The sequence below is a fragment of the Ambystoma mexicanum genome, chromosome 4p, assembly GCF_040938575.1.
Source record: "Ambystoma mexicanum isolate Mex_15411 chromosome 4p, UKY_AmexF1_1, whole genome shotgun sequence".
Lineage (NCBI taxonomy): Eukaryota > Metazoa > Chordata > Amphibia > Caudata > Ambystomatidae > Ambystoma > Ambystoma mexicanum.
This window is the reverse complement of record NC_090927.1, coordinates 89,547,639-89,567,757: the sequence shown is the minus strand read 5'-3', so window position 1 is coordinate 89,567,757 and position 20,119 is coordinate 89,547,639. Positions and strand designations below refer to the sequence as shown.

The window sequence follows — 20,119 nt, the reverse complement described above, 5'->3', positions numbered from 1 at the left end:
GAACAGAGAAAAGGGCTGTAGCGGGAGACAGGAACTAGGAGTGTTGGGGGAGAGAGAAAAGGGCAGTAGCGGGAGACAGGAACTAGGAGTGTTAGGGGAGGTAGAAAAGGGCTGTAGCGGGAGACTGGAACTAGGAGTGTTAGGAGAGAGAGAAAAGGGCTGTAGCGGGAGACAGGAACTAAGAGTGTTAGGGGAGGTAGAAAAGGGCTGTACAGGAGACTGGAACGAGGAGTGTTAGGGGAGAGAGAAAAGGGCTGTAGCGGGAGACTGGAACTAAGAATATTAAGGGAGGTAGAAAAGGGCTGTAGCAGGAGACTGGAACTAGGAGTGTTAGGGGAGATAGAAAAGGGCTGTAGCAGGAGACTGGAACTAGGAGTGTTAGGGGAGGTAGAAAAGGGCTGTAGCGGGAGACTGGAACTAGGAGTGTTGGTGGGAGAAGAAACAGGGGTTCAGTGAGAGACGGGAATAAGAAGTGTTGGATGAGATAAAAACAGGGCTGTTTGGGTAGAGAAAAACTGGGGGTATGGGCAGAGATTAGAACAGGGCTGTTGATAGGACCAGAACTAGGATTAATGAGGAGAGTGGAAAGTGGCTGTAGAGGGAGACAGTAGCCAGAAGTGTCGGGGAAGTAGGAAAGGGCTGTAGAGGGAGATAGCAGCTAGACGTGTTGGGGAGGTAGGAAATGGGCTGTAGAGGGAGACAGGAGCTAGAGGTGTTGGTAGACAATGGGCTGTAAAGAGAGACAGGAACTAGGGCTGTTGATGCAGATCAGGACACAGATTGTTGAGGGAGATAGGAACAGCTCTGTAGCGGAGGAAAGGAACTACATATGTTGGGCTGCATAAAAACGGGGGTGCAGTGAGAGACAGGAACAGTGTGTTTGTGGGGATAGAAGTAGGACTGTTTGGGTACACCAATACTAGGCATGATGGATGTGATGAGGGATCAAGAGTAAGAGCTGGACACAGTGGCATTTTTGGTGATTATCAAAGACATTTATTATCAAAAGAAAAAAGAGGGGTTGGGGAAATCCTACCTACCCCTATCTCTATGAGGGGTTACCCTGCCTCAACAAAACTCCTGAATGTCTGTGCCTATCCCTATCTCTATGAGGGGTTATCCTGCCTCAACAAAACACCTGAATGTCTGTGCCTATCCCTATCTCTATGAGGGGTTACCCTGCCTCAACAAAACTCCTGAATGTCCGTGCCTATCCCTATCTCTATGAGGGGCTACCCTGCCTCAACAAAACTCCTGAATGTCCGTGCCTATCCCTATCTCTATGAGGGTTTACCCAGCCTCAACAAAACTCCTGAATGTCCGTGCCTATCCCTATCTCTATGAGGGGTTACCCTGCCTCAACAAAACTCCAGAACGTCTGTGCCTATCCCTATCTCTATGAGGGGTTACCCTGCCTCAACAAAACCCCTGAATGTCTGTGCCTATCCCTATCTCTATGAGGGGCTACCCAGCCTCAACAAAACTCCTGAATGTCTGTGCCTATCCCTATCTCTATGAGGGGTTACCCTGCCTCAACAAAACTCCTGAGTGTCTGTGCCTATCCCTATCTCTATGAGGGGTCACCCTGCCTCAACAAAATCCCTGAATGTCTGTGCCTATCCCTATCTCTATGAGGGTTTACCCAGCTTCAACAAAACTCCTGAATGTCTGTGCCTATCCCTATCTCTATGAGGGGTTACCCTGCCTCAACAAAACTCCAGAATGTCTGTGCCTATCCCTATCTCTATGAGGGGTTACCCTGCCTCAACAAAACTCCAGAACGTCTGTGCCTATCCCTATCTCTATGAGGGGTTACCCTGCCTCAACAAAACCCCTGAATGTCTGTGCCTATCCCTATCTCTATGAGGGGCTACCCAGCCACAACAAAACTCCTGAATGTCTGTGCCTATCCCTATCTCTATGAGGGGTTACCCTGCCTCAACAAAACTCCTGAGTGTCTGTGCCTATCCCTATCTCTATGAGGGGTCACCCTGCCTCAACAAAATCCCTGAATGTCTGTGCCTATCCCTATCTCTATGAGGGTTTACCCAGCTTCAACAAAACTCCTGAATGTCTGTGCCTATCCCTATCTCTATGAGGGGTTACCCTGCCTCAACAAAACTCCAGAATGTCTGTGCCTATCCCTATCTCTATGAGGGGTTACCCTGCCTCAACAAAACTCCTGAATGTCTGTGCCTATCCCTATCTTTATGAGGGGTTACCCTGCCTCAACAAAACTCCTGAATGTCTGTGCCTATCTCTATGAGGGGTTACCCTGCCTCAACAAAACTCCTGAATGTCTGTGCCTATCCCTATCTCTATGAGGGTTTACCCAGCCTCAGCAAAACTCCTGAATGTCTGTGCCTATCCCTATCTCTATGAGGGGGTACCCTGCCTCAACAAAACTCCAGAATGTCTGTGCCTATCCCTATCTCTATGAGGGGTTACCCTGCCTCAACAAAACTCCTGAATGTCTCTGCCTATCCCTATCTCTATGAGGGGTTACCCTGCCTCAACAAAACTCCTGAATGTCTGTGCCTATCCCTATCTCTATGAGGGGTTACCCTGCCTCAACAAAACTCCTGAATGTCTGTGCCTATCCCTATCTCTATGAGGGGCTACCCTGCCTCAACTAAACTCCTTAATGTCTGTGCCTATCCCTATCAAATTCCTGAAATTCTGTGTCAGGATGTTTAAATCAAATGAGTTCTCCATCCTGTGTCCAAAATCCTAAGCTGACGCTCACACACTAAACCCAATATAGCGTGACAGGGGAATATCTTTGAGCTGTACACCAACAGCTTCCCTCCAAAATTCCAAACATAACATCCTGAAAGTGAAGAAAAGAAAAGTAAACAAAATTCCAGCAGAGAAGGGTCCTTCCCTTACCCTAGAGTCTTTTGGCCTATTCGCAATGGCACTATATATACTTCACAATCCCCAAGGAGAATGGTTCTTCCCTTGAATCTCCTCCATTCACACAACTATTTCACAGTTCTTTCTTTGGACCCCTGATATCTTTTTACAGAAAAGGGGTATGACTCTTGCCTTGTGATCCACAAAACAAAGTGTTGGGGGGGTCTCTTCGCCTGTTCTCTCAGCTTTCCACAATTTCTGGGGGACGGAGGGGTCCTGCCCCAGTTCTCCAATCCCTGTTTTAGTCTCCTGCCAGGGTTTGTACTTTTCGATTTGGGTGTGGGTCCCTGATTTGTCCTTCCGACAGGTCTTTCTGCTACTTGACTTGGGTGCGAGTCCCAGACTTGCTGGGCGCCTGGTTTACTCTCCTACCAGGGCATTTTAAGTCTTCTTAATATTTGCATGCAGGTTCACTTTCTTCATTGGCAGTTTCTAGTTTTTGTATCCAGGTAATTATACTTCTTATATTTCGGGCCACCGACCCTTCTCGAGTTAATCTTATTGTCCCAATTCCCTTGTAAGGGCTCCTGTTTGTTGTTATTGATATGCAGCATTCAGACGAAAGTGCCATGGTGTCCCATTTGGCCATCGTTGTGTTACCGGTGGATTTTGGCAGCTATGGCGTCCCTCAGGTTTCTCTGCGGTTCATCTGCTGACTGGGAGTGTGTCTCGTCTGCCTTTTGGTGTCCGCATTGCCTTTTGCTTTGCTCGACGGTTCCTGCTGCTCCTCCTGGCAGCATGGTCAACACTTCTTGGCCCGACCTCTCTGGATGCCGTCTTCTCCCGTCTTCTCTCGTCTCCTTTTCTTGAACTGCTTCACTTCCTCCCACGTCCCAACCAGCATTGGGAGTCTCAAATCTCCCATTGTGCTCAGGTGGTGTTCTGCTTTTGAATGTCCAGGCACCTATGAACAACTTCCAATAACTAGGACGCAGCGTTGGTTTGCTGCTCATGGTGATCTTCAGTACCCCGTCCCTCTTCCTTGTCTCAGTGTTGGAAGGGAGGGGGACACGTAAGGCTCAGTGCTGGTTGTGTCAATGTTATAAAAGCGAGAAGAACAGGCATAAGATTGATGATCAACAATTAGTGGAGGTTCTCTATCCACATTACAGTAGGCCATACAAGCATGGGACAATGTGAATAGGGGCTACCCAGAAATATAGGTAAAGACTAGTTTTGATCCCTTGGTCTTAGTTCGCTTCCCAAGGGTTGTCCTCCCCCACCTGGTCCTCCCACAGGTAGCCATCCCCAGGGTCAGAGTCAAGTAGCTTCTGCCTTTCCCGGGCCACATGAGAGGGAAGTTTCCGTCTGCGAAACAGTGATGAGTTTGCTTGATTCGTCCCATGGGGAACATAGGAATAGGCCTCTTGACGGAGATCAGAACTAGGGGTGATGAGTGAGATAGGAAAGTGGCAGTAGAAGGAGACAAGATCTAAGAGTGCTGAGGAAGATAGAAACAGGGCTGATGGGGTAGGCCAAAGCTAGGAGTATTGGGGGAGAGCATAACATGGCTGTTGATGGAAACCAGAGCAAGGAGTGCTTGGGGAGATAGAAACAGGGCAGATGGGGTAGGCCAAAGCTAGGAGTATTGGGGGAGAGCATAACATGGCTGTTGATGGAAACCAGAGCAAGGAGTGCTTGGGGAGATCGAAACAGTGGTGTAAGGGGAGAAAGGAACCCAGTGTCTCATTGGAGGGAGCCACTGGCATGTTGGGTTACCCCTTGAAATGAGACAGCTAGGGAGATGTATACTGGCGGTGGTCTCTCAGCTTGCATGAAACGGCTTATAACATGGACATCAAAGTTTCCACTGGGTTATGATATACAATAATGTCTGTTCTAAAACTCATTCTATGATAACAAAAAATGACTCTTGCTGTTTTACAAGGTGGTTGTTCAGGGGTAGAATTGGTTGGGTTCTCATTAACTTAATGGAATGCAGGTTTTTGGTAATGATGTTTTTACTACAGATACATGGCTGCCTGTGCACTATTTCTCCCCCTTGCAGTTCATGGAGAAGTAGGTGCCACCAGGAGCAGAATTCATTGATGTTTCTCCCATGGTGCATTGCATTACTGAAGCCATTCTGAAATTAAAAGCTGCCATTTTATTTTGTTGATGCAAGCGGTGATCCCTAGGGAAGCAGAAAAAGAAAAGTGCTCAAAATGAACAGAGTGGATTTATATTAGGGAAGAGGTTGTGAGGGGGAAGAGGGTGACATGCGAAGTGACAGAGTTAGGTGTGGACTGCAGACAATTCTCATCTTATCCGCGGGCAATGGGAAGGGTCAGGGAGCGGAAGACAAAAGGAGGAGTGGACACATGGAGAGTTGCACTGGGGATTGCAAGACTTTAAATTGTCGAGGATTTTCCCATTCACTGGTAAATGAAACCCACCATCTTGGTTTGTTAATGAATCTGAGCGCATTCACAGTGAAAACGTAGTGATTTATTGGCAATTTCATGGCAAAATGTACGCAAGAACAAAGGGAGACTCCTAAAAATGCTTTTCAAAATGTAGGCTGAAACACCAAGTTGATCATTTTGTAATATTATGAGGTAGTGGTCGCCCAGGGTGCAACATAAATCAACAGGGACATCGCCCATGGGTGGTGGGAGCTGATCATTTAATTGCAAGGGGATATGCGCCTTGGTTGTAGACCTGGCTCACTGGCCATCGCAATAGCGATCGGGCCGGAAGGTGAGGCCTCCGATTCACCAGAAGTCAGGACATGTGTAGATGTGCAGACTTGAACTCCACCAGTGCAGGAAGGAAAGAACAGGGAGACAGGCCTTCTTTGTCTATGTCGTCAGACTCCAGACCCACCTCCCCCAGAAGAAGCTCAAGAACCTCCTCTTCGTAGAATGGCTCCTCCTTAGCACTTATGTCCACACCCCCTTCACTCCCCACCTAACCTCAGACTGGACGATCTCCTCCTCCCTGTTCCCGCCCCTGGTTACATGTAGATTGCTTGATGCCAAATTGCCCACTCAACCCCTCCCTTGTTATTAGCTCCCTGCTCACCTATTGATCCCTTGTGATCTGCTTCCCTCATTGTGTACTTCCCTCTATGGCTTGGAAAGTGCTTGGATGCTTCCCGAATCGATGGACTTGTGGAATAAATACCCTACGAATAATAATAATAATTAAGATGAAGTGTTGGACTAGGAGTAATGAAGATTCAACTGGGGCTTCAAATTCATCCCCCGATAGGCAACTTCCTCTTGTGCCCTCTGCCCCCAAAGTTCGGGCGAGCAGATGCAATAATGCATCACTGCTTTTGATGCACTTGGCCTGGATATCTGGCTATCATACCTCAGATGTCTGGCGTTATTAATGGAATATCGCCCAACATTAGGTGGAAGCTGATTAAGTCCTGTTTAGTGGGAAATACCATATGTCTTAGCATTTCTCGGCTTCTCTTCCCTCCTCTCTTTCTTCCTTCCTGCTGCCACTCTTCCATATAATGCTCCCCTTTGTTTATTTCTCTCTTCACTCTGTATGTCTATCATGCTCCTTTGATCTCAGTCAGAATCCACTCTAACTCTTTCTTATCTCTTATCTTTCTTTCTCTCTCCACTTTTCCTATCTTGCGCCGGCCTCTCAGATCTCTTTGCTTCTATTCTCGCTTTGCCTTTTCTGTGTGACGGCTCTTTTTATTACTTGTTCTCTCTGTACCAACTCCCTCTTTCTCTCTGTTATGCCACTTTTATTTTCATCTTCTCTTTGTTTATCTTTTCTCTAAATCTCCTCCTTCTCAAATGCCCTCTTCTCTCCCTGCTCGCCCCTTGATGTATCTCTGCCTCTCTGTTCTACATATTCCTCTCCTCTGTTCTCTCTGCTGCTCTTCCCTCTAACCTGATAAAGGGGGCCCACAGTGTCTTCATTCACATAAGTAGTTCATCTTTAGTGCAGGGGTAATGGGCCCTCAGTCTCCACCATCTCCTGACTCACTTTTCTCCTTCGAGCTCTCTCCCCTTCTACCTGAACATTCCGGCTTTTCAACTCCAAACATTCTACACCCCGGATTCCAGTGTTGGACCCCCTTCCTCATTGATGACATGCCCTCCTGTGGGCCCATGACACCTTACCTAATAAACAGGTATTCCTGATTCACGCAAGCATGTAACATAACTCTATGATCTTTCTCTCTTGATTCTGCATCTAATAACTCTCCTGTGTTTGCTTTGCTTTCCCCTTGCCTCTCCTATCTCTTCCCTTTGTTTCTCTTTTCCCACCACCCTTCTCCTCTACTTCTGTTTTTCCTCTGTTCTTTCTCTGAACCTTTGTTCTGTCTCTCTCCTCACTTTATCTTTTTCTTATCAGCCTCGAAAATATGTGCTATCACTTTGACCCTCCTTCATCCGTCCTTTTTCACTATCCGTGTACTCGCACATTACTCTTCCCAAGTTCTCCAATATCTACGCCCACAACATCTTGCCAGCTTCAGAATTAGTCTTTCTGCTTCCATTAGTGCTGGAGATCATACAAATACATCTTCAAGTAATCATTCCAGTCTTCAGCTAAGACTCCTAGGGCCTCATTCACCAAAAATACTATGGGCCTCATTACGAGTCCGGCGGTAACCTGACAGTTTTTCCGGCTCTGTTACCGCCAGACTCATCTTACCATTCCGCCTCCGTGATTCCCGGAATTACCGGATCATTACAACCCCGGTGACCCCGAAATTCCGGAGGCGGAATGGTGTAAATCCCCATTCCCATTGAGTCCCATAGGACTCAATGGGAATGGGGATCATGGAAACACCGGCACCATCTCGTGATGGTGGCGGTGTTTTCTCGTCCGTCTGCAGGCAGGCAGTGTTAAACCCGCCAGGTCAGACCTGGCAGGATTGACACCTCCACCTGCAGGAGTCGTGATCACCCGGTATGGGAACAACGGTGCCGGCGGGTTTCCCACCACCGTTGTTTCCATACCGGGGGAGTTGTAATGAGGCCCTATGAGTGGTAAATGATTTCTCCACAGTAATTAATGCTCCACCGGGTGTTAATGTGATGGTAAAGTCTTGCGCCACAATCACATAGGTTATATCAGGCATGTGGTGTCGGTACTTGCAGAAACAAACGCCTCTATGATTACTTGAGTGTTGAGAGCGAAGAAGCAATACACACTTGTCGACGGATGCTTACAGATATTACTCCTTAGCTGCGGGTTGTTCTCATTTCCAGTGGTAATTTACCACTGCTTCAAGATGTCATCATTTTCTGTAATGGATTTTGCTGTCGTTAATGAATCTAGCACTAGCAGTCACGTTACCACTTATGGTAAACTGTCAGAGTGGAGATGTCAGACAAGAGGTATTTTGCCCTTCTGTGTATGGCAATATTTTACTTCAAACTGTAATTTCTCTTTATCGCTACCAATAGCCCTACCACCATTTTTGCACTGAGGCCTTTCGCCTCTCATGATGTCATGCTCTAGAAAAGATTATGACGTCAGAGGACTGAGTGGCCGCATTCACTTTAACTGAATATTGGTCTCTCCCAGATAGCAGCAGCAGCAGCATGGGGGTGGGGTAGCCCTCATGTAAGCCCAGTTCCTGCCACCGTATCAAGGTTCTCAGAAACACTGCCTTCCTTTTTACCATCTAGGGCCATCACGCACTGCATCCCGCAGCCGAACAAGCAGCACTTCTCGCCAACACCGCAGTCGCCATCGTTGGTGCAGTTATTTCTTAAAACACGGGCACATTGCTGTTCCAGCATCAAGTCGACGGGGCAAAATCCTGGCCTCACTGCAACACAAAAGTGGCAAAGCGAGTTTGGTTAGGAATCAAGAGTTAGGAGCAGGCAGGGCAGCACTTACCACATCCCTAGATATGTACATCTTCAAACACATCTCACGACGGCATTATCTCCCTTTAGGATATCAAACTATTCTCAACTTCTCCAAAAAGAACCCCATTTGTTACATGATCCATTTTATGCCACCTGTGTTGAGTACATATATTTCAATTGGCACCTACTAAGTAGATCTCATAATAAATCCTAAACCTCACGTTCTGCATCACTTACCATAACATCAGGAAATGGATAACCTTTATAGGCGCAGTTACATGACATTTGATTATATCAGATCAGAATTGACTCTTAGAAGTGATTGTGCCCCTCTAAATTAAACCTTTAGGGAGTACATTGCACAGTGGGGACCACTTCCATGGGAAAGTTTCTCTACCAGCAATTCTACTCATTGCAATCACACCGGGGTAAGTGAAGCGTAAAGCACAAGCAAAATCCCCTTTACGCCATACCTTTCCAGAGCGTGTTAGAAGAGCGCAAATGCCTCGCACAATCAGTGATGGGGAGAGGAATTTACAGGGGGTTCCTGGGAATCTGCATGCTTTTACCAGGTGAACAAGCCAGGCAGATTCCTGAGAAATCCATTGGGTGTCCAACTGGCACGAAGGTGGCACACGGGCGGGAAACCAGGGGGACCAGTAAAGGTTTACTAGAAAAGGTGGAATCATTTTAAGTCCAGTTCGTCTTCCAAATCTGCCTGTCAAATTATTTCAAATCCAGTCAATCGGAAAGAGTAGTGGCAAAAGTGTATTCAAACTTTTATCGCCACATTTTAGGATTGGCTGGACTTAGAAAATGAACACCCATGATCCATTTTAAGTGTTGGATGGTTTATTTACGCCCACAATCGTATACTAATGATGAACAAAATATATATGACTGCGCTAGGGTTTTCACGTGGGGAGCTATAGTCTTCCTGGAGCGTCATGTAAACACTGCAGAGCCCGGCTTTTCCCTCAGAGGAGAAGGTCTTGTTAAAGCTGGGCCGGTATCTTCATGTTTAACCCGTCCCGGGTGAGAATGACAAATCCCCAACTTCCACCTGCTGGGTGTGAAAAACCTCTCCAAACCACCTCCCTTGCAAACTGCTGACTTGAGACACAGAGAGCAGGCAACACCTAGTGACCATACCAGTGGGTTACAGGAACGATTGGATAGCATGCTTTATTCACTTAAAACCAGTGGTCGAAGTGTAAGAAAAAAAGTAGTGGAACTATGTTTCCTGCTAGCCTGACCCACCCCTCACAAACCCCATCGCCCTGTCCCCTCTCACACACAATACAAACCCCCAACCACATTTGCCTGCAGTTTGATGGAATGTTCAGTGCAGTGCACTGAAAGTGCAAGTTTCAACCTCTTCCTACACTGTTATTTTAAAACAAAACAGTTCCGGAACGGTTTCTTTTTAAAATAAAAGTATAGGAGCTGTAAAACTTAATTTAAAAAAGTATAGGAGCACTGCTCCCATCCGCTCCCGCTCACTTCGACCACTGCTTAAAACCCGTAAACAGACAATCATCTTGAATCTATGAGCCTTGAATTACCAGCACTGCTTATTTACACTGACATTTTCTTCCAGATCAATTAACTGTTTCCATGGCAAATATCTTCAATTTCAGGTCAATGAGTTATGTCCAGGTCACTGAATGATTCAAGATCCAGCTCTAGTGACTAGCTCTCTGGTTGTCCATTGTGAGCCAGCTGGCAGTCCTTGGCTGGAGCAGTAATGCCCCTCATATTACTTGACACTGCATCATTCAGCATCTCTTGTGATTCTTTGGTAGTCTTTGTGCCCCCGTGCATCAGCTGTTCTTCTTTCCCTCGTCTTGGATCACCTCGTATCTTGGATGAGAAAAAAAGAAAATAGCCTTTGTCTGTAGCTCTTGAGTGTGTATTGTGCATGTTGAGTGTGAAAAAACTTGTTTCCGGGTCTTCGGCATTTTGCAGTTCTTGGTTTGCAATCTAGCAATGTCCAGGCATCTGGTGTTGTGTTGGCTTCTAGAGATTGTGAGAATAGTGGGGACATAAGTGGTTAGTGCCTTGTAGGAGATACCCGCTTACTTGAGGTTAATGTGGGTGTGCAGTGGCCATCAGAGTAGTTCCCTAGTGTCAAGGCCATGCAATCATACTTTGGTGGTTCTCTGATGTTACAGGCTGCTGCCTGCAGAATGCACTTGAGGAGAGCCAGGGTGGTGTCAAGGTCACTGGCAAGGAGGGTGTTTCCACCATCCAAGTGAGAGATGGCTAGTCCTTGGATGGCCACACTGAACTCTGCAACAGAAAAGTAGGGCTTTATTTTGCAGAGATGAGAATTAGCACCATGCTTACTGTTTATGTTGATTCGAGTGTTGAAGGACATGCCACTGTCAGCAAAGAAACCTACTGATTTTGTGAGGTTGGTGGAGTGAAGCAGTCAAAGTTCATAAATTTGATCCAGCTCTGTATCTGTGCTTTTTCATGTTTTGGCCAAAGAGAACTAATTGTTCCTCTTTTGGGTTGATTTTTAGGTATACTGTTGACATCCAATTTTAGATTAGGGTTAGGAATGTCTTCTGCTGTGTACGTCGTACAATGATGATGTGATCTCCTGATTTTTTGAAACACGGAAAATCCATTGGCGCACTCCAAATGAGGTAAGATGGTAAACGCCTTTAATAGTAGCATAGCAAAGTGGAGCTCATACATCAACGGGACAGGTCACCATCAATAAATCCAATCTGAATATGCCCTTCCCAAAACACAGCACGGCTTTTACTCTTCTGAGCACATTGACACCAGTGAGAAGGATACACATCGCACTACTCATTAAAACAATCCTAGGGAGTACCTTTGGGTTTCCTGCTCATCTTGCTAACTTTAAAAGGGACATCTTAATTCTCGCCTGCAGGGAGGCCCACACAGTATTTTGCATTCTCTTTAATAAATATATATAGCAATTTGAGCTAGCTTTGACTACAAGGCAGAGTCATCCAGACTCAACCGGTACACTTAAAATCATTAGAGTTCATAGAAATAGCCTCACCATGCTGGGCATGAGTAATGCAGCCAGAAGAATTCTTGCTTGTGAGTGCCAAGTGGAAACACTTATGCGTGTGCCAGCGTCTCACAGCCAAAATGGAGTCGCACATCTATCCAGGCCATCGAGGGATTATATTGGCCTGGCCTAACTACTTCTAGCAGTGTTCATATTGGTTTGACTCATGAAGCAGCACTACATTTCTTCCTTCTAAAGCAGCACATATCACCCTGTCACATGTACTGCCTTTCATATTTCCACCACAGCTGTCAGCACAGTGGTGGCTCTCAATGTCTCTGCTGTCGATTAGTTTCCCAAGTGACTTCACATAGAGAGTGAAGATGGCAGGTGGGAGGATGCATCCATGATGGACAGCACATGTCACTGGTCAGAGCTGTTGTATTTAACTAGATTCGGGCTCTAACCAGGAAGCAAAGAGAAAAGGCGGCGAGTACATGGTTGGTAGAGGATTACAGCACAAACGTTAAGTGGCCCCAAAGGGAGCAAGTGGCAGATGTGGAGTTGAGTTTTTTTTGGCATTCATTTGGATGAGCTTGCACCAATTGGTATGATATACACCCGTCAGGAAGGCCGGTGGAAGCCCAGACATGAACGTATAATGCTGATCATCTTAATGCTGATCATCCTAATGCTGATCATCCTAATGCTGATCATCTTAATGCTGACCATCTTAATGCTGATCATCCTAATGCTGATCATCTTAATGCTGATCATCCTAATGCTGATCATCTTAATGCTGATCATCCTAATGCTGATCATCTTAATGCTGATCATCCTAATGCTGATCATCCTAATGCTGATCATCTTAATGCTGACCATCTTAATGCTGATCATCCTAATGCTGATCATCTTAATGCTGATCATCCTAATGCTGATCATCTTAATGCTGATCATCCTAATGCTGATCATCCTAATGCTGATCATCTTAATGCTGATCATCCTAATGCTGATCATCTTAATGCTGATCATCTTAATGCTAATCATCCTAATGCTGATCATCTTAATGCTGATCATCTTACTGTCTGCAACTTTGTTAAATGCTGTTGAGAGGTCAAGAAAGTTGCAGAGAGGGTCTCCCTTGTCCAAGGTGAGGTAGCGTCATCAATACCTTGGATGGTGACTGTCTCAGTGCTGCATTGCGCTCTGCACCGGGAATTATATTCATGTCGGAGGTCAGGGATCTTGCAGGCAGGGGTCTCCCTTGTCCAAGGCGAAGTAGCGTCATCAATACCTTGGTTGGTGACTGTCTCAGTGCTGCATCGTGATCTGAACCGGGAATTATATTCATGCCGGAGGTCAGGCTTCTTGCAGGCAGGGTCTCTCTTGTCCAAGGTGAGGTAGCGTCATCAATACCTTGGATGGTGACTGTCTCAGTGCTGCATTGCGCTCTGCACCGGGAATTATATTCATGTCGGAGGTCAGGGATCTTGCAGGCAGGGGTCTCCCTTATCCAAGGCGAAGTAGCGTCATCAATACCTTGGTTGATGACTGTCTCAGTGCTGCATTGTGCTCTGCACCGGGAATTATATTCATGTCAAAGGTCAGGTTTCTTGCAGGTAGGGTCTCTCTTGTGCAAGGTGAGGTAGCGTCATCAGTACCTTGGATTGGCTCTGTCTCTGTGCTGCATTGTGCTCTGCCCCGGGAATTATATTCATGCCGGAGGTCAGGTTTCTTGCAGGCAGGGTCTCCCTTGTCCAAGGAGAGGTAGCGTCATCAATATCTTGGATGGTCTCTGTCTCAGTTCTGTATTGTGCTCTGCACCGGGAATTATATTCATGTTGGAGGTCGGGTTTCTTGCAGGTAGGGTCTCCCTTGTCCACGGCGAGGTAGCGTCATCAATACCTTGGATGGTCTCTGTCTCAGTGCTGCATTGTGCTCTGCACCGGGAATTATATTCATGTTGGAGGTCAGGTTTCTTGCAGACAGGGGGTGTCCTTGTCCAAGGTGAGGTAGCGTCATCAATACCTTGGATAGTGACTGTCTCAGTGCTGCATTGTGCTCTGCACTGGGAATTATATTCATGTTGGAGGTCAGGTTTCTTGCAGGTAGGGTCTCCCTTGTCCAAGGCAAGGTAGCGCCATCAATACCTTGGATGGGCTCTGTCTCAGTGCTGCATTGTGCTCTGCACTGGGAATTATATTCATGTTGGAGGTCAGGAATCTTGCAGGCAGGGGTCTCCCTTGTCCAAGGCAAAGTAGCGTCATCAATACCTTGGTTGGTGACTGTCTGAGTGCTGCATTGTGCTCTGCACCGGGAATTATATTCATGCCGGATGTCAGGTTTCTTGCAGGTAGAGTCTCCATTGTCCAAGGCGAGGTAGCGTCATCAATACTTTGGATGGGCTCTGTCTCAGTGCTGCATTGTGCTCTGCACCGGGAATTATATTCATGTTGGAGCAGAGGCGTTGCTAGGGGGGGGAGGGGGTAAGGGGGCTATAGCCCCTGGTCTTTTGGTTGTAGCCCCGGATGGAATCTCAGATGCTACAACCAAAAGGCTAGCTAGCCCCCAGTCCTGACATTTCTGACAATAGCGTAGCCCCGGGTCTTTTCCAGACCTAGCAACACCCCTCTGTTGGAGGTCAGGTTTCTTGATCATCTTCTCTAATTGTATGACACCATCTTTCTCGATGACCTTTCCAATGACAGGTAGATGGGTGACTGGTCTTCAGATGGTGAGGTTGTCAATTTAGAGTGCGGGATTCCTGATCAGAGTAAGAATCTATCCAGCTCTGAATACAACAAGTTGGGTCCCTCAGGTTAGCAACCTGTTGTGAATATTGTTGAGTGTTATAAGGGCTTTATCGATTAGTTATTCCATGATGGGGGATGGGAGGGTGCCATCTTCACAGGGAGCAGCTTTGGGGTGGACCGAGATGTTAGTTACCTACACTCTCGACCTTTATTAGGGCGGGCTGTTGGACAGTTTGCAATACATTGGATAATTCTGGTACGAACAAGCTCTTTTTTCTGCATGACCCCTTCCTTCCCGCAATGCATCCGAAAGTTATGTTGATCTCAATTTGTCTCTGATCTCACTTCCTCAGGCAGGTCTTCCGACTCTTGGTTTGCAGATGGTCTTTCCCCTTTTGTAATGGTTTGGCAAGCGAAAAAAGATGGTCTGGGGGATTGCCCAGAGCTATGCCCGTGGTTATGATTAATTCAAAACCTTCCAGCCATCACACCTTTTGTTTTCCTAAAGTCACTCCGAGTGGGACGGGTATGCCCCGATGTGGGTCTCGTGCCTGCTGGGCCTGGAGACCCAAGCTACTCCTCACTGATGATGCCCAACAAGACTGAAACATGTTTGAGGATGCTTGTGGTCTCGTGCAGAAGTGATGTGATCTAGCAGTTTGTGCTGGACTGCCCCTTTTAGGGTGGGACCAAGCCTGATTTGAATATGGTCTTTCCCCTTTTGAAATGGTTTGGCAGGCGATGAATGATGGTCTGCAGGGTTGCCCAGAGCAATGCCAGAGGTTAAGATTCATTCTAAAGCTTCCAGCCATCACCTCTTTTGTCTTGCTTTGTCATCCCAAAAGGGACAGGTATGCCCACACGTGGGTCCTGTGCCTGCTGGGCCTAAAGACCCAAGCTACTCCTCACTGATGATGCCCTACACGGCCAAGACATGTTTATGGATGCTTGCGGTCTCATGCAGAAGGGATGTGAGCAAGCAGTTTAGGCTGGACGGCCCCTTTTGCAATGGTCCCAAGCGTGATTTGCATATTGTCTTTCCCCTTTCTGTAATGGTTTGGCAGGTGAGGAACGATGGTCTGGAGGGTTGCCCAGAGCAATGCCAGAGGTTAAGATTAATTCTAAACCTTCCAGCCATCACAACTTTTGTTTAGCTTCTGACTCTTGAGCCAGAAGGGTCCCCTGCCTCTCTTTAGAACCGTTCCTTTGCTCAAGGTCACAAATAATGCTTTGCGCCCCGTTATGTACCCTGCTGGGCACAGTTCGAATTGGCAAATCAAGCTTTCGAGGACAGAGATTAAAACCCCTGAGCCTGTTTTCCTGGTCTCATGCCATGTCGAAAGTTCAGAGATGGGTTTACATCTTAAAGAGAAAAAATGGTGAGGTTAATGAGGGCATTCCATGGAGGACCTGATCCTAGAAGAGTGAATGGGTGTTTAACCAGAGGCACCCTCAGTCATACGTAAAATCTCCAGTTACCTCATTCCAATATGGCTGCATGTCCTTCCATCACTGCACTTACATGTATGTCTTTAATTTGGTGCATTTATATCAATGCATGTGTTTCATTTGTGTTTTATAAATATGGGGCAAGGCCACAAACCTTCCCCCCCTTTTCTAAACTTTGCCGCTTACCCTTTATTAACCCTATACCACTTGCTCACAGAAAAAAAGTGAAACAAAAGCAAATGCAATGCTCTAAATGGACACATTGAAAAACATGCAGTTGTAAGAGCAGTGATGTCAAGACATGTCACCTTTAACACATTAGTATCTTCTACTCTGGGCCACATACACATTTCTGCACGTACTAACCATTTGGTAAACAACATGGTGGTGCGATAGTGCAAATGGCATATACAGATGTTCATCCTGTACTGTGTAGATAGATCACAGGGCAGAGTGTGCACAAGTGGGACTAGGGGGCAGCCCCTTCCTCTGTGCATTCCCCTCTTCTATATGGACCACCTTCTCCATTCTCTACCTCAAGCCTGAGCTCTATGTAGCCAGACATGCAGCCATGGCCAGTGGTGTTGCCTGCAGTCAGGTCACATGGTTTCTGCATTCTCTGCCTCATGGTGTTGCCTGCAGTCAGGTCACATGACTTCTGCATTCTCCGCCTCTAGCCTGAGCTCTATGTAGCCAGACATGCAGCCATGGCCAGTGGTGTTGTCTGCAGTCAGGTCACATGGTTTCTGCATTCTCAACCTCTAGCCTGAGCCCTATGTAGCCAGACATGCAGCCATGTCCATTTGTGTTGCCTGCAGTCAGGTCACATGGTTTCTGCATTCTCTGCCTCTAGCCTGATCTCTGTGTAGCCAGACATGCAGCCATGGCCGGTGGTGTTGGCTGCAGTCAGGTCACATGGTTTATGCATTCTCTGCCTCTAGCCTGAGCTCAATGTAGCCAGACATGCAGCCATGGCCAGTGGTGTTGCCTGCAGTCAGGTCACATGGTTTCTGCATTCTCTGCCTCTAGCCATGATCTCTATGTAGCCAGACATGCAGCCATGTTCTTTGGTGTTGCCTGCAGTCAGGTCACATGATTTCTGCATTCTCTGCCTCTAGCCTGAGCTCTATGTAGCCAGACATGCAGCCATGGCCATTGGTGTTGCCTGCAGTCAGGTCACATGATTTCTTCATTCTCTGCCTCTAGCCCTGAGCTCTATGTAGTCATACATGCAGCCATGGCCAGTGGTGTTGTCTGCAGTCAGGTCACATGGTTTCTGCATTCTCTACCTCTAGCCCTCAGCTCTATGTAGTCAGACATGCAGCCATGGCCACTGGTGTTGCCTGCAGTCAGGTCACATGGTTTCTGCATTCTCTACCTCTAGCCCTGAGCTCTATGTAGCCAGACTTGCAGCCATGGCCAGTGGTGTTGCCTGCAGTCAGGTCACATGGTTTCTGCATTCTCTGCCTCTAGCCTGAGCTCTATGTAGCCAGACATGCAGCCATGGCCATTGGTGTTGCCTGCAGTCAGGTCACATGGTTTCTGCATTCTCAACCTCTAGCCTGAGCTCTATGTAGCCAGACATGCAGCCATGGCCATTGGTGTTGCCTGCAGTCAGGTCACATGGTTTCTGCATTCTCTACCTCTAGCCCTGAGCTCTATGTAGCCAGACTTGCAGCCATGGCCAGTGGTGTTGCCTGCAGTCAGGTCACATGGTTTCTGCATTCTCTGCCTCTAGCCTGAGCTCTATGTAGCCAGGCATGCAGCCATGGCCATTGGTGTTGCCTGCAGTCAGGTCACATGGTTTCTGCATTCTCAACCTCTAGCCTGAGCTCTATGTAGCCAGACATGCAGCCATGGCCAGACTTTCTTTATTTAAGATGAAGTAAAAGCTGCCAAGAAAAAGGAACTTCAAGCTAATCTGAGATCAATTAAGAAGCAGACACAAAGCTTGACTGAAGCGCAAGTGTTGTCATCTAAATTAAAAACGTGTTATGAAAATTGGATAGAAATCCATAAGGGCTCTGCTTCCACTGCATAATATTTTTGAAAGCCTTTTGTTCGTAGGACATACATACATTTTGGACAATTTATAATAAGCATAAGAGTGATAGAGCGCTTAAAAATGAGATAAACCCTATTCCTGCATCTGTTTGGAAAATCTATGTACACAAGTTATATTATAAGGAAATGGGCACAGAAGAGGAAATGCCTGGTCCTATGAAAACGTATAATGATGGTTGTCTTAATTTGACTATTGAAGACATTTTAACTATCATTAATAAGCCTAAACCCTCCCGGGCCCCTGGCACTGATGGAGGGGCCAACATTGTTATTAAGAAACCCAACTATTTTGGGCTGGTGTAGTATATGAAATATTTTCCCGGGTTTTGATAACTGGAATTGTTCCCGATAGGTGGAAGAAATCTATTCTTAATCCAGTTTTTAAGAAAGGGCTGCATAATGTCCCTTCTAATTATCGTCTCCTGGCCACAGTTGATACATTTTTAGAAATGTTTTCTCATTTATTGCTTGGGAAAATGTATTTTTGATTTAGCCAGGAGAAGTTGATTAGGAACCCCCAAATTGGTTTTCTTAAAGGTGTTTCAAACAGGACTAATCTTTGGTGTCTGTTTTATTTAATATCTTCTACCTTGATTATGAAGGTTTAAAACTTTACATCTTTCTTGTGGACTACGTGGGAGCCTTCGACACTGTCGAACGCAGTACATTATGGCATAAGCTCGAAGACTGGGGCTGTGATCCATCTATTTTACAATTCATTCATCTTTTTACTCTAACACTTCATCATTATTAAAATTAAACCAGGCTTGGTTACTCACTTCTCCAATTGCTATTAATCATGGCCTCAAACAGGGGTCTGTTTTGGCAACTTTTCTTTCCAATCTTTATGTTTCAGATCTGGAAACTGTGCTCCAAAAAAATGCCAAAATGTTCCCCCCTGCATTGGCCAACAATCCATCACTTGGCTCTTGTATGCGGACAATACTGTTATTATGAATCGCACCACGATTTGACTGCAGCATAGGCTTTATGCCCTGCACCAGTATTCTTTAAGCAACAAATTGACAATTAATCTTATGGAAAATTGATAATACTCCATTAGGGATTGTTAATAAATATACTTTTTTAGTGTTCCAATGTATAATTCTTTAAATACTGTCTCTCTTGGCAGTGTGATTAGCGCAAAGACATTAAAACAATTCAGAGCTATTTAAACATTTATAACAACTAGTGCAGGGTACTCGTTTGAGGGCGTATTGAAGATTTATAAATCAAGCACTATTCCTAGTGCTTTATATGGCCTTGAGGTACTTTTTTGAAAAAGAGGTTCAATGGCTTAACATTTTGGAAGGCAAGTTCTGCTTTAGGGCTATTTAATTCTACACCTGTTGAGGCTATTTCTTTAGAGCTGGGCCTTACTTCTTTAATTGCATGAAGGGAAATTGCTCATAGTTCCCTCTTCTTAGAAGGTATGTCAGAAAGACTCATAATAATTATATTTTGTGGAAATATAGGTAGGTGACTCTCCTTTGGATGTTTTTAGAGATTTTTTAATATAGCAATAATTACCCATTCCACAGGCTGAAACATGTGCTAATGGCCCGGGACTCCAGTTAATACCCTTAACGAGGGTCACTGGTGCTGCTACCACGCGTTCTAGCCTGTGGAATGGGTGATTATTGCTATTAGCACCCCGACTTTCCAATCCGGAAACCGGGGGTGCTAAGATTAAAGATTTTAGTTTCAATTAACGGGACGCCTCATCCAATTAATTGAAAGTAAATACTTACACAGGATGGCCTTCGCGGTGCGGAAACCCTCTTCCATTTTCATGGCAGCCAGCAGCAGGGAGAGGGAATGGCAACAGTGGTGGCTGCAATTAGGTAAGTGGGGCTGCAGAGGGATTGAGGGAGAAATTGAAAGGGAGGGGAGGCTGGAGGGAAGATGGCGGGGTGGGGGAAGCAGCCGTCAGGTTGCTTGGAATGCGGGCATGGATCGTAGGATTCAGCCCGTGATCCAAGCAACCTGATTGGTTGCTCCCCCTGTGCAGGTGTTTAAAGCCATTAAAACAGTCCATGTAAGATTGGCTTTACTGTGGATTTTCCATTGAATTTTGCCATTATGCTCAAACAGATGAAAAAAGGCCATTATTTTGGACAGGATTAATAGTAGTCATAGATTGT

The 20,119-nt window shown here is 46.2% G+C and overlaps 1 protein-coding gene across 2 annotated transcripts in view; it reads right to left on the bottom strand.

The window, feature by feature from the left end:
• Positions 1-20,119, bottom strand: part of LOC138452547 (uncharacterized) — a 172,052-nt gene that overhangs the window by 46,447 nt on the left and 105,486 nt on the right. For both annotated transcript variants that reach the window (XM_069604993.1, XM_069604992.1), the window contains exon 5: positions 8,522-8,671. In XM_069604993.1, coding sequence (XP_069461094.1) covers positions 8,522-8,671 — 150 coding nt within the window. The remainder of the gene's footprint in view (positions 1-8,521; positions 8,672-20,119) is intronic.